Genomic DNA, 15,518 nt, shown 5'->3' with positions numbered 1-15,518 from the left:
CTAATATTTTCTTTCATAATATTTACTATTTCATCATTCAGACTGCTACAATTCTTTCGATCAATAAAGCAAAGGAAATAGATTTGAATCAATCAAAAACATATTACATTCCTTCAATTGTACAGAATACGAATTATAAGTTGTAGACGGTGTACTTAGAATTAGTAATGTTAGATTATTTTTAATGTAATATATATTAGATAAGTTCTAGGAAAGTAAAAGACCTGTTTTTAAATTGTTTTTATCCACTTACGGCCATCTCCTAGGAGGACAATCCCTTTCTTTTATTATATGACTTCCGCTATGTATCAGTATATAATGATTGACTTGAAGTCTGTTACCAACAAAAACAATACATCGATCGTCAAAATATCATCACTTACAATGTCTCCAAAACTATTGGTGAGGATATATCTTTAAAATATAATTGTAATTTTATGTGGTGCGCCTGTAAGAAAAATATTAACATATTATATATTTAATACTTTTGCTTTTTTCAATTCTAAAAATTGTTTTATAAATGTTATAAAATTCGTGACAACCAGTAAATAATTAAATTTAAGAATCGCAGCACATATGAAATAAAAAACTATAATAAATTTATAATGTTTAGGTATTTTTTACGGCATTATTTGCTGTTTGTGCTGCGGACAAGCATACTGAGAAAAGAAGTGCAGCTGGTTGGGATGTGACTGGACTTATCCCTGGCCTAGTACAAGTAGCTGGCGTGTCCATGCCGAGCAGCGGTATAACTTTTTAAACTAAATTGAATTATTCATTATTATTTATTCGTAACTATTTTGTATCTTATATGTGAAATTGTCTCAAGGTTGGTCATCAGAATCCAGTTCTGATGTTGCTGGCGCTATAGCGGCTGCGAAGGCTGCAGCGTCGGCTGTCATGGCAGCCCAGAAGCAAGTCGCAGCTGCTAAACATGCAGCACTGGAACAACAAAGTGCCGCTAGTGCTAAAGAGGCAGAAGCAGCACACGCCGCACATAAAAGGTGTGCCTAAATAATATAGGTGTATTATTAAGTATACAAATCTTTAAAGAAACAAACACATTCTATTTAATTTGATATTAAAATGTTATATATAGATTTAGTTCGATGTTGCAATCGCACACACGCGGATAACTCATGGATTAACTCATGGATAATCAGAAAAATCAAACTGAACCATTAATGAAATTAATGGGTATCTTTAAATTATTGTGAAGCAAAGGTCATAACTAAGAAACAAGCGCGGGTTATAGAATATCTTGAGTATCATTTCAAGGTCACGGTTTTCTTTTTAATCATCTTGTATTTCTCTCGCTGATTGTTTACATTGTCGATCATGTTAGACTGATTAATATCTCTAAAATATAATCGTGGTTCTTGCATTCAGTCATTTATACTATGGTATTGTTTTGATTTAATATCTAAATGTAATTTTAGTGAAGAAGCTTCAAGATTAGCTCGAGCCCAAGCTCTTGAATCAGCACAAGCGGCTGTACACTCTCAGGCTCAACTCGCAGCAGCAAAGGCTCGCGCCGCCGCTGCGCAGAAAATTTCAGCAGCCCGAGAAGCTGCTGCGGCTATGGCAATTCAACGAGCTGCCCAGAACCAGGCTGCTAAGCTCCAAAATGCTGGTAAGGTTTTTTTATGGACTTGTTTTACAACTTTTTCAAATTGATTTTTTAAAACTGTTGCTGAATAAAAGTTATAAGAATTTGTTTATTTATTAATAGTATTTGTTAATCATTAATTATTTTTGTAAACTTTATATAAAATATGAAGTTGTATATATATGTCCACTAAGTACCACCTTTGTTTGGAAAAACATATTAAGCAAATATTCTTGAATAAAATTTTTAATCAACAGATTTGGAAGCTTTAAAGCTCTCAGTAATACAAAGTTCAGGGGCCGCTGGTGCAGCTGGCGCAGCTCAACACGCCGCTACAGCTGCAGCTGCTGCACTGCGTCCAGCTGTATGGAATCCTACCTGGAAAGCTGGCTGGACTCCATCTGCTGCAACTTGGACATGGTCATAAAATTATTATTAAACAACAAATAATATATGCTTCATACAGCTGAGCACGTTTTGCTTTTATTTGATTTTATTATTTTTCAATAAATGTTTATTCCATACAAATAAATTAATTTAGAACAAAACATTTTTTCTTTTATATAAAATTGCCTAAAACCCGACTGGGATACGTATTTGTATAGTGATATTTCTACTCCAAGTCTAATTACGTTCCAATGAACTGTATTATGATAATGATTTCATACATATTACCTTTTAATATTAGTTTGATAATGTAATTATACTAATAATTTTAGAAATAACCTACAAGTAGTGATTACATATCTCCTTATATGCTAGAAAATTGATTGGTACTCAATACGGCTGCGCCGTTTCCTTGGCAACTAGGGATGAAGCTCCATCTGTCGTTACTTCGCAGCTTCCGACAGATGTTACGTAATAATGTTTTCTTATTTTCTGAGTGGAATAAGTTCCATAAAATGTGAGTGAAGTAGAAAAATATTTAACCAAAATGGATGACATACGGTAAGTAATAATTCGTAAAAGAATAACGAAATTAATTTAATGTTTTCTTATTGTTGAATAAGGACAATAATAGTACGAATAAAAAATATTTATGTATTTAACAAGTACAGTTAACGTTAATATAACATTAGATTTTATTTTTTAAATATCTATTGTAAATTTTAGTAGCAGGTTCTGTCAATTTTATTCAATATACTCATAGTTTAATTTTGACTTCAAACTAAATTTCAATGAAAAAATGACAGTATCATTATTTTCCACAGAAAAATGTCTTTCATCTATGTCATATTAGCGGTGAGCTGTCTTAACCAAGTAGCTGGTCAAATAGACCGACGACGATTCTCGAATCCTACTTATTATAATGTTGGAGGTGTGCTCTCTAGCAACGAATCCGTCACGTTCTTCAAGGATACCATTTCGGTACTATAATAATCTTTTAATATATTTCCAAACTACAACTGTTATGTTATTAAATAAATATTTTCAAACTTTCTAAAAATATTATTAACATTGACAATCAGATAGTTGTGATTTAAATTATAAGAATACATTAATTTTTCCATCACTTGGAATTATTGATTGTATTTCTGATAGTCTTAATAATTAAGCTTTTTAACTCACGCAATTTAGCATTACAATATAGGTATAGGATAATACTTTGGCATTCCAGAATCTAAATTTCAAAGACAAATATGTACCCCGTGGTGTAACCTATCATGACTATTCAATTCTTATGGATCCAAATCCAATAAAAACGGCGCTGAATGTGTGCAAAGACCTCATAGCTCATCGAGTAAGTACCTTCTGTGTATAGAAAAAAATAGCTTATTTCATAAGTTTTTAATTATTTATTAGTGATAATAATACAAATATATTTAATAGGTATACGCAGTTGTCGTGTCTCATCCGTTAACTGGTGATTTGTCACCAGCTGCCGTTTCCTATACAAGTGGCTTCTACCACATTCCGGTAATCGGTATATCATCCAGAGATTCAGCATTTTCCGATAAGAATATTCACGTATCATTTTTGCGGACAGTGCCACCTTATTCCCATCAAGCGGATGTGTGGGTAGACGTTCTTAAACACTTTAATTATATGAAAGTTATTGTGATACATAGCTCCGATACTGACGGAAGAGCCATTTTGGGAAGGTATATTAAAATACTTCCAAAGAACATTACATGTTTTAAGTAATATAATTTATTACATAATAATTGTTTCAATTAGGTTCCAAACAACTTCTCAAAGTATTGATGAAGATGTGGACAGAAAGGTCGTCGTGGAGCAAGTCATAGAATTTGAACCTGGCCTCGATTCTTTTAGTGATAAACTGATAGAGGTTAAGAGTGCGCAAGCAAGAGTATTTCTCATGTATGCCAGGTAAGTTTAATTCTCTATAAATTTTAATTAGTTTAATGGATTTACGGTAATCATTTTATAATATGATGTATAAGAAATAAAAATAAGTTTAGGTATGTATTATAAGTATACGTATGTGTCATTTAATTATCATTGATTTGTATAAATTTTAGTAAGACCGATGCAGAAATAATATTTCGTGATGCCACCTATTTGAACATGACGACAACAGGTTACGTGTGGATGGTTACAGAACAAGCCCTGGATGCAGCTAATGCACCCGAGGGCTTACTTGGACTGAGACTGGTCAATGCTACCAATGAACATGCCCATATTCAGGATTCAATGTATGACGGATAATAAACTATTTATTTTATTTTAAACTAGCTAATGGCATCTGTTGCCATGTCTCTTTAATTATTTAATATTCGATTAGACGTCATTTGCTCGCCATCTATTGTATTGTTTAGTACCATGCTAAAAATCTTGACGTAGAAAGTTTTAACTTATGTGGATCAATGATACGTGGACGCATAGAATAAAAAAAAGACACTATATTTGTGTAGCGATCCCCTTTTATAAAGTGTGATTTGCAATTCTATAATTTTGTAAAATATTTCAACAAAAGTATACAAAATAAAAAATAAAAACTAAAATCCCCAAGTAAAATTTATATCGAAAATAATAATAAGCTCTTTTAAAAAACTAATTAAATGCGTTTTTCAATTTATGACTTTTTTTAGTTATGTCCTCGCATCAGCGATACGCGACATGAACACATCAGAAGAAATTCACGCTCCTCCTTCTGATTGTGACAATTCTGGTTCTATCTGGAAAACCGGACAGCTCCTATTTGATTACACCAGAAAGCAGAGTTTAGAGAATGGAGCTACGGGACATGTCGCGTTTGACGATCACGGTGACAGAGTACATGCAGAATATGACATGGTGAATGTGAGAGCTCAGGGGGAACATGTAGCTGTTGGAAAATACTTTTATTCCAAAGTAAGTTTTAAGCGTAACAATGCTTAATCATTACAGCCAAGCATGCATTATAAACAATATTCCATTCCACTCTTTTGTTACAGGAAACTCAAAAAATGCGTTTAGAACTCAAAGAAAATGAAATTATTTGGATGGGTCGTAGTTCATCAAAACCAGAAGGGTTTATGATTCCTACACATCTCAAAGTAATTATTTAAAAAAAAATTATAAGGATCATTAAAGTGTTTAGTGAACACGATATCTTTGTAATAGTACTTCGTGTAATATTTTGTTATTGTTTAAGGTTTTAACAATTGAGGAAAAACCGTTTGTGTACGCTCGCCGTGTTGACGATGAACTTGAATGTACAGTGGAAGAAGTACTGTGTCCACATTATAATGCTAGCGATGAAGCAGGTGAACCTATGCAATTTATTATTTTATTGATTACATTTAAACAAACAGACCGAGATATTTAATCCCTTTACCTATATTTTAAGTTTAAAATAACGCTTTGCTTCAGGAATATGTGCAATAAAAGTTCATCCATTCATTTCATCATCTCTTTAAAATTTGATCAGGTAGTTACTTCATAATTTATATTTTAGAACAAAAATATAGCTTTTTACTAACTTTTACTTTCAATTACGTCATTCAACGGTAGATTGTCTTAACTGTTACGTGTTTTCATCATTTTCTAGATCAACTTTATTGCTGCAAGGGCTTTTGTATGGACCTGTTACGGTACTTATCGAAAGCAATCAATTTTACTTACTCGCTAGCTCTATCTCCTGATGGACAGTTCGGAAATTATATAATTCGAAACTTTACACAACCAGGAGCTAAAAAAGAGTGGACGGGATTAATAGGTATATTTTCAACAATTTTTATCACACTAATCTGACTAAATCTTCTATTATTGAAAAAAAAATGTCAATCGAATAAAACGTCTAAGATGTTATTAATGTAACTAAAATGAAATTTTCTGAAGGTAATGTTTTGAAATTTTAATTTGATATTTAAATTATTTTGATAGGCGAATTAGTGTACGAAAGAGCTGATATGATTGTAGCTCCTTTGACGATTAACCCAGAACGAGCTGAATTTATAGAATTTAGTAAGCCGTTTAAATATCAAGGCATCACAATTTTAGAGAAAAAGGTGAGACACAATTTAAAATATTGCTATAAATTAAAAAATTAAAGAAGATATATAAAATGTTGCTATATTTTTTTACAGCCATCACGCTCCTCAACACTCGTATCGTTTTTGCAACCATTTTCAAACACACTTTGGATATTAGTTATGGTTTCAGTACACGTAGTTGCTTTAGTACTATATCTTTTGGACAGATTTTCTCCTTTTGGGAGATTTAAGCTAGCGAACATCGATGGTACCGAAGAAGATGCCTTGAATCTGTCTAGTGCTATTTGGTTTGCGTGGGGCGTATTACTTAATAGCGGAATTGGAGAAGGTAACATTTAATGAACTATACAGGAAAAGCTTCTTGTTGACGTATTTTTATAGGAGCATATAAAATGAAGACTAAAAATAGTTTGTAAAGATATCAAATTTGATTTAGGAGTCTTTTGTCTATTATTTAAAGCTTACTAACGATATATATGTACATCTTTAGTAGTCATAGGATATCTGACTTATTTCAGAATACTTATTTGAACCAAAGTACCGCTACTATTATATTGAATAAGTTAAATTTAGTATGATATTTGACAATTTCATGACTTAAGGTACTCCAAGAAGTTTCTCTGCTCGTGTCCTCGGTATGGTTTGGGCTGGTTTTGCAATGATCATCGTCGCTTCGTATACAGCTAACCTGGCAGCTTTCCTTGTACTCGAAAGACCTAAAACAAAGCTAACTGGAATCAATGATGCCAGGGTAATTATTCTCTGTTTATTTATGATTCGATTTTATTGTCTTGAAAAAATTGGTACCCAAATATGCAAATATTTTTTTCATGTTTTAACATTATTCTATTTGAAAGATACGTTAAAGTAATCCAACTATTGCAAAGACGTATTTTAGCTTCGTAATACAATGGAAAATCTAACCTGTGCTACAGTGAAGGGATCTGCTGTAGATATGTATTTTCGGAGGCAAGTCGAATTATCGAACATGTACCGCACGATGGAAGCGAATAATTACGACAATGCTGAACAAGCCATACAAGACGTTAAAAATGGGTAAATAGAAAATATAAATAACAACAAATTTAATTAACCTTAAGTTTATAATTGTTAGATTAAGTTTGATGTACGAGCAAGTAAATATTATCAGATATTATCAGATATCAGATATGAAGAAGTAGAAACAAATTAAATTGATTCTATTAATGGTAAAGATAACTTATATAAGTTTGATTTTGTGCATACATTTCATGTTTAAAATACAATATTATTAAAAAATGAACATTAATATAATTGTGATATTCATATTTTCATTCCTAATTTGCAAATTGATTGGTAAATTGCTTTAATGACACGAATATCCATTGGTGTTTTAGACTGCTTTTAGGCGAATAGTATTTTAATGAGTATTAAGTTCGCATTACCTAACATGTTATTCAGTAGGCAAAGACACGCCAAATTAATGAATACGTATGTAAGGTAGAGTACAAATTAAGTTCAAAGTTTTCCATAAGCGGTACAACCTAAATTTTGTAAATGTATGGGGTAACATATTTATCTTAAAATAATATACTTACACGATTCTTATTTGTTAATTCTCTTTGGGAAATGTTAGAATCCCCTTATGTTGTGCGCCAATGTCACTTAACTGTGACCTCTATAATACCCACTTTTACAGGATAAGGTTTAGCTTTAATGTATTAATTGTATTATTCGTAATTTTTCTTAATCACAAAAAAGGTTATATCCAAATATTTGTATCAAAATAAATAATTGTTCTAGTGTGTTTATAAAATAGACATCTAAATACTCAACAAATTGTCTTTAAAGGAAACTAATGGCCTTTATCTGGGACTCCTCGAGATTAGAATTCGAAGCTGCTCAGGATTGCGAACTAGTAACAGCTGGTGAACTATTTGGACGATCTGGATACGGTGTAGGGCTGCAGAAGGGATCTCCATGGGCCGATTTAGTCACACTAGCTATATTGGACTTTCACGAAAGTAATAAAATAAATAGTTATTAATTAATATCAGTGCTATCTTTATTGTAAAATGAGGAAATCAGTAAATAACAATACTGCTAATTCTTTAACAGGTGGAATAATGGAATCTTTGGATAATCAATGGATACTTCGCAATAACATGCTTAACTGTGAGGAAAACGAAAAAACCCCGAACACATTAGGTTTGAAAAACATGGCAGGAGTGTTCATATTGGTCTTAGCGGGCATTATCGGAGGAATAGTCCTTATCGTGATTGAGGTGGTGTACAAACGTCACCAGATCAAAAAGCAGAAGAGGATGGAGATCGCACGTCACGCAGCTGACAGGTGGCGCGGCGCTGTTGAGGTAAACCGAGCAAAGATACATGCCATGGACCACATCGACATCAAACGACAAATTGAAACAAAAATGTAACCCGCGCTTCCCCTTCTTGATAACGATTCACTTACAAGTATTGTTAACGACCAATATTCTTACCAATAAAAATATTTATCTTTCGTTTAGATGCTTAATTTGATAGTTGCCCCAACCGGATTGTCATCGTGGTTGTAAGTAGAAATGCGATTTTGTGATACTAATGGAATGTGCCGGTTTTTGATTATAATTATGTTACAGAAACGAAAGTCATTGCGGGCGTCTATTTTGCCATCACAGCGTCGAGCGAAGTCGAATGGCGTGAAGGAGACGGGAAGCATCAGCTTGGCGGTTGATAGGGGCGTGCGACGTCGCGACGAGCCACGTGTACCGCGCTACATGCCTGCCTACACACCAGACGTATCTCATCTTGTAGTTTAAGCTTGTTCACGTATAAGATATAAGATTCATGTGTATTAAAACTTAGTTAGAGTCAAATCTCATATCACGTCTTCAGTCTTCACCTAAACTCTGTTTCTTCACGAAAAAACTACAAAATAATGGCCTGATGAATGAATGGTTTTTAGCGATTACCTGTTGCTAAAATTAATATTATTAATCTAATTAACATCATTTATTAGAATAATCATTACTGAAGGCATTCGGCCCCAAAAGGCCCCAATTAGAAATCAATAAAGATTGTACTTTATATTTTTCGCAAGTTCGGAGTACGTATTAAACCTATTTTAAGTGCTTACTTTATAAAGTAAGTAAAAATTATATAAAGAATATATATAGTATAACTATTCGTATGACATTAACGGTTAGATAACTTGATGGGTACTTAATATTGTCTATGAATAATTGTTTATATTTCGTCGTATCTAATGTATTTCATGGCAATGAAAAAAAATGAGTATAGTAAGTCTTGCTCCTTCTTCCTTTGGTGCCTAGATGGTGGGCTAGAACTGGGAGGACGCGCACAAAGAACACGTCGACGACTGAGAAGAGCAGTTCCTCGTCTGTGAACAATCTGACCACAGGTGCATTTGTGTGGTGAAGTACCACCTGTCTCAGCAACAGCCGAAGTGACTTCTGACCGATGCCCATGTCTCAGGCGCAGAAGTTATCATCCGTGGTTCCATAATTGCCACCGCGGGCATGTTTGCATGGTCCGGTGCCTTTTTCCGACCCGTCTTCTTCCCCGTCTTAATATTCTTCTTCTTGCGCCACCTCTTACAACCCTGTCGGGAAAAAAATCGGCTCTGGAGGCGGTAAGTATCGCTCCATGAGACCCGCAACTCACTTGAAAATCCCAACGTTACAGGCCCTTGCCGTATTTAAGGAGACAGGAACAGAGAGGCGGGTGGGGCTCTCGGCACAACCGCCGTTGCGCCGAATCCATGTTTCTTACCTTCTTTGTGCTCCACGCATGTCTATCGATCCACACTCCTGCATCTTAAGACGCTGAGGTTGGTGATTTTGGGGCATTCTGACGCTCCATCCTCAGCAAATCGTCATCAATCTCTGCTGCAGTCGTGGAACAACGAGTCTGTTCTCATAGACACACGAAGACCGCGGACGAGGCTTTAAATTGCGAGATCAATCCGCAACCTTTTCAATCGCCAGCAAATAATTGGAAACACAGGCAACTAGTTCGTCCGTTTGACGTGCTTGCATTTCAACCCTAAGTTCTTCAGTTTCAGGGAGAATCTTCTTTCCGCCTGTGGCAGCTGGCACGACAGAGTAAGTAGTAATAAATTATCCTCAGTATCCCTTTTAGAAGCATCTCTAGTTTCCGATTCTCTTATTGATGAGTGGCTCAGATAACTCATGTCTGAGTCCTTATCTCTATCTCCCACCTCGGCCGCACTTAGGTCCGAGCTCTTCCCGCCGGTCTAGAAATTGTGGCTTGCGACTTGTCTCTCCCCGTTCGTGTCTTCGGCACACTTGGAGGCGGCAGTGCTCGAAACTGATTACGGCCGATATTGGCCCACTGGTTCCGCCTCTATTTCTTTGAACAATCTCGAGACTGCGAGATTTTCTGGAGCCTCCTCGAGTCTTGTCGCCTGTAAGGGCGAATGGGTGGTATATGGTACCCGCTGGCTGAACTTGCGCCGGCTGCGAAGCAACTACTGCGCCCTCAGCATTGCTTCCTTAGCCAACCTCAACCAATTCGTCGTTACGCATATAGGTTATATAATTTTATTAAAAAATGCTTTATTAATTTTATGTATGATAAAATTAAACTTTTTAATGAAATTATACAATATGTACTCATGTAAAAACGAGTGCGTAGTGCTCTCGTTTTTACATTTTTACTTTATATTTTAAGTGGAAGAAAGGATATAATTTCTTGTCTACTTCAAGACATTTTATGCAGACATCGTATAATTTCTGTTGAGCCAGGGACAAAATGACAATTTTGATAGATACAAATTATACATACGTATAATATACACAATATATAAATATATATATATATAAAAAATAAATTGTACTTTATTCAGTAGGTTAGCTAGAACTTCGTGTATTATGATGTTTTAGATTATTAAAGAACACCAAATAAACAACGATTAAGAGAGTAAATGTTTTAGTTAATTTTATTACCTTTTTTCGTTCAAAGCTTATGTCATATCTTCTCTCACTTCTGTTTTTTTTAAATCCTAGAAATTATAACAGTTATACCTTATTACAGGTACCTACCATTTCTAATAGACAGCTAACTAATATTGATACCGCTCGTGGAGTATATTTTGGTTATTGTCATAGTATTATGTCATATGGCATATTACTTTGGGGTAATGCTGTAGATATTGAATCTGTTTTTATTTTGCAAAAGAGAGCAATCCGGTCTATTTATAATCTTGGACCTAGAGAATCTCTTCGGGATGTTATTAACAAAGAAGGAATACTCACTGTTACGTCACAATATATTTACAACAATATTATATATATTCACAGTAACATTGATCACTTTGATAAAATCAGAGATAATCACTGTATGTGCACAAGAAGTAAGGATAAGCTTATAACGCCAAGTTTCCGACTCCGTAAAGTCAATAAATCCTTCTTGGGGCAACGTATCTGTTTCTATAATAAAATTCCACATACCTACATTTATAACTTTACCGTTTCATAAATTCAAATCATTTATAAAAAATACATTGGTAAAGAAGGCATATTATTCGATACAAGTTAATAATACAAGTTAATGAGTTAATGCTTGTTGACTTCCAGGCAGGATATATTACATACCTATATAATTATATTTAACTACCATGACTGTATTTTTAGATGTTGAAAAAAAAATACTACTGAGTTTGCCGATTCTTCTCGGTAGAATTTACATTCCGAACCGGTGGTAGCTTCACTTAATATAGTTCAATTAATGTACTTAGTTTGTTAAATGACGATTCAAAAGTGCTTGTAAAAGCCTACTTGAATAAAGTATATTTTGATTTGACTGATTATAATTAGTACAAACAATTACATGTCAATGAATTAATATGAAGATTTTTTTACTTTATATGTTAATATTTATACATATCATGTCATCTTTATCGCAGACATACATACTTTTTACAGACAGACATACTTGAATCTGTGATAAAGTTATAACGCGTAAATCACAAGATTCATATTTTCATCATATTTATAAAGAGTAGATATATAATGTTCTTCCACTTCCGTCTTAGATTGTTTTAAACTAACAAACTAAATTATTTAAAATAAGTACCTACTGGACGGTGGCGGTGACCTGATGATGATATTTCAAAAATACCGAACAAATAAAAAAGTTACTTTAAACTATATTAACAGTATAAAATACCTACTCTATATGACACAAAATGGTGGGCCTGTGGGTCTCTTACGCGGCATTACAGAATCGCTCGAGCATATTACTAACTGCCTACCTCGTGTAACAAATATGTATATATATATTATTGAATTGGTATTTTAATTAAAAGAAAGTAAAAAAATCTTGAACATAAAGAAGTTTTATAATTTCTTGTAATATGTTAATCTGAATATATGCACTTGCGATAGAATGCGTAATCAGGCGAACTTGTGATGGAGTCCTAAGCGCCTTTTATTTTTTTTAACATAATTTTTAAATTTACCTATAGACAGAATCGAATAATTAATAGCCAAACCATTTGACTAAACTGAGCTTTGAACCAGCGATCTACTGGTGTGAATGAAATCTTTCGTTCATTTATATGAACAAGCTTTAAACACTTTTTTAAAATAATCACAATACTTTTATGTATAAAAAAAATTTAATGTTTTAATCTAACTAATATGATTAATTTTATTATAATCTATTCGATATCTACAGTAGAATAGGTACAGGATATAAATTTTATGATCTAAATTTAGTTTGAATTAAGAAGTAGGTACACTTACTCGTAGACACCTTCTGTTTTCTGTTTTTTAATATAATATAAACATGTTATATTGCCTACTTGTCGTAATTATTTAATTCAATTCAATACGCTATTCGACTAGTTTCCTCCTCTACTAAATAATATAAAATCCATTTTGTATTATTTAGTATAGGTTAAGGAACCCAGTAAAAGTAGTTTTTTTTTATTTCAAGTACATATTTGCTGAAAAATATAAAATTAAAAATGCCATATTTAAAATGAAAATGCTTCTTTGACAATATGGCGCTGCAATGGGGTCGTCGACGTCACTTGCCTGTATTGTAATCTGTGGCGCATATAACCCACATACAGCAGGCAAACGAGGTTAACAAGCAAGTGACGTCATCATAAAGCCGACCAATCGGGAGCGTTTTGTGTCACGTGAAAAACGTTTAAAAAAAAAACATTTTTATTTATGTATTTTTGTATAAATTAATTATTATTTTCAACTTTCGTAAATAGCCTATTTTCAAATAGCCTATTCTTGATTGAGGGCAATTTGAAAAGTCAAAACAACGCCAGTTGTCATTTTCATTGTCAATTTCACATGATATGATGATAGTCATTATTAGAAGTAGATTTGTATTTTACTATTTTATAGTCTAAAGTCTATGCATAAGCTATTATATACTATCCAATATTGAAAGTGTCATTTAAATATCAGTTGTACATTTAATCAAAAATTGTTGTTCTAATTTCTTGAAAAAGGTCAAAGTAAAATAATTTCCTTTTAATCATGACTAAACCAGTAACACATGTTCTGTTTGATATGGATGGCTTATTATTAAGTATGTTATTGTTATTTATAAATAGAAGAAAAATAACTATCTCAACTGAAGTTACGATTTTATTCATACAATGAATGATTTTCAGATACTGAGGATTTATACACGGTAGCATTTCAGAACATTGTTTCACAATATGGTAAAGATTACACATTTAATTTAAAATTAAAATTAATGGGATCTCAAGCCCATGAGACAGCACAAACAATTGTTTCTGAGCTGGAATTACCAATAACGCCAGAAGAATTCATACATGAAAGTAAAAAACAGTTTGAAGTGTTGTTTCCAGATACAAATGTTATGCCAGGTAACAAATTATAAAAAAAATAATAATATGTTCATTATACATAGATGTTATATGCACTTGCACAAATAACTTTTAGATACTTAGTATAGTCTACATTAGTCACATTCCGTTAATTTATGTGTATAGTGTTGTCTTAGATTTTCGCGATTATTACACATTGAAATAAAACTAGCCTCGTGGTCACGCACACTGCAAAGTGCTCGAAACGTCGGGATGTTAAAATAAAATAATTAATATACGCGATTAAATCCGTTAAAAACTAGTTTTATTTCAATTATGTGTATAGTTTATTGAAAATAAAAATTAAATATATTAATAATAATTTCAGGTGCAAAGAGACTTATTGAGCATTTACATAATAAAGGTATACCACTAGGACTGGCAACCAGTTCAAGTGAAGAAAGCTATCATTTGAAAGTTGATAAGCACCACCAAGCATTATTTTCTTTACTTCCATACAAAACATTTGGCTCTTCAGATCCCAATGTTAAAAAGGGAAAGCCACACCCAGACATATTTTTAGTAGCTGCTTCAAAATTTCCAGAAAAACCTCAAGCTGAGCAGGTATTTAGAACTTTTTAATGAAACCATCACCATAAGCTTAAAAAATATATATTTATCTTCTTCTATAATTCTATATAATTTTGTCATCATTTGTTAAAATAATCATTTTAATTCTAGTGCCTAGTCTTTGAGGATGCTGTTAATGGTGTAAAGGCAGCAAGGGCAGCTGGCATGCAAGTTGTTATGGTTCCTGATCCCCGAGTAGACAAGAGTCTGACAGAAGAAGCCACTATTGTCTTACAAAGCTTAGAGCACTTTAAACCAGAAATATTTGGACTACCACCTTTTGAAGATTAAACAATAAACCAAAATAAGCTTAGAAAAATTAGATAGAATTTATAATGACTCCATAACTTTATAAATGGTATTGGAAAGGTTACATAGAGATATTATATGTATATTTTGTGAAATCAATAAACAAGTAGACAATCTAACTTTATGAGATTTACACAAAAAAATTAGTAAAAAAATATACTTTTGTTCAGGGTTGTTGTTTTAAAAACCCCATACCTCCGATTGATCTGATTTTTTTATCTTCGAGATTATTTCGTTGTTTATTACAAAAATTGTAATATTTTGAACCATAGTTTATTGCCAAATGATAATGAAGCACTATATGTGAATATAACAAGGATGCTAGAGATATGTCGTTTCAGATCTGGATATAGATACGGATATATAAAAAATATTTTATCGGTTTCACATACGTATACGAAATTATTTCGGTTAGTTTCGGTTACGGATATTAGATTGTAAAAGATAGGCTATTATTTAGTATTGGGTATAATAATAGAAAAAATCTAATATTAAAATAAAATTAGCTACTCTCTTTATCTATGCAAAAACAAATAGATAGATATAGATTTTTATTTCAGATATCTGATAGTTTCGGTTACGGAGCCCCATTACATCCCTGATATATAATTTATTTATGCACTTACTATATACTGTACCAGTTTAGAATATGGACTTGAAAGTCAATATATTTGTTGTTTTTTCTAGGTTATTTTATAGTATTTCGCAA

At 32.7% G+C, this 15,518-nt stretch overlaps 3 protein-coding genes across 3 annotated transcripts; all 3 read left to right on the top strand.

Annotated features, from left to right (window-relative positions):
- The first annotated feature begins 384 nt into the window (after window positions 1-384).
- On the top strand, window positions 385-2,036 carry LOC125071575 (antifreeze protein Maxi-like). The gene is made up of 5 exons (XM_047681895.1): window positions 385-402; window positions 614-746; window positions 830-1,004; window positions 1,440-1,633; window positions 1,867-2,036. The coding sequence occupies exons 1-5, from the start codon at window positions 385-387 to the stop codon at window positions 2,034-2,036; spliced, it is 690 nt and encodes a 229-aa protein (XP_047537851.1).
- A 419-nt stretch (window positions 2,037-2,455) lies between these two features.
- On the top strand, window positions 2,456-9,027 carry LOC125071429 (glutamate [NMDA] receptor subunit 1). Its single transcript, XM_047681673.1, has 17 exons — window positions 2,456-2,557; window positions 2,821-2,977; window positions 3,228-3,350; window positions 3,440-3,711; window positions 3,788-3,940; window positions 4,093-4,266; window positions 4,663-4,924; window positions 5,008-5,109; window positions 5,208-5,319; window positions 5,604-5,771; window positions 5,939-6,063; window positions 6,142-6,376; window positions 6,651-6,799; window positions 6,947-7,104; window positions 7,879-8,051; window positions 8,146-8,399; window positions 8,670-9,027. The coding sequence occupies exons 1-17, from the start codon at window positions 2,544-2,546 to the stop codon at window positions 8,847-8,849; spliced, it is 2,811 nt and encodes a 936-aa protein (XP_047537629.1). The 5' UTR covers window positions 2,456-2,543; the 3' UTR covers window positions 8,850-9,027.
- A 4,349-nt stretch (window positions 9,028-13,376) lies between these two features.
- On the top strand, window positions 13,377-14,978 carry LOC125071368 (pseudouridine-5'-phosphatase-like). Its single transcript, XM_047681585.1, has 4 exons — window positions 13,377-13,626; window positions 13,712-13,930; window positions 14,259-14,494; window positions 14,612-14,978. The coding sequence occupies exons 1-4, from the start codon at window positions 13,575-13,577 to the stop codon at window positions 14,789-14,791; spliced, it is 687 nt and encodes a 228-aa protein (XP_047537541.1). The 5' UTR covers window positions 13,377-13,574; the 3' UTR covers window positions 14,792-14,978.
- Window positions 14,979-15,518: the final 540 nt, after the last annotated feature.

The sequence above is a fragment of the Vanessa atalanta genome, chromosome 19, assembly GCF_905147765.1.
Source record: "Vanessa atalanta chromosome 19, ilVanAtal1.2, whole genome shotgun sequence".
NCBI classification, from domain to species: Eukaryota; Metazoa; Arthropoda; class Insecta; order Lepidoptera; family Nymphalidae; genus Vanessa; species Vanessa atalanta.
Note: the sequence above shows the minus strand (reverse complement) of the source record. Positions and strands in the feature narration are given on the sequence as shown.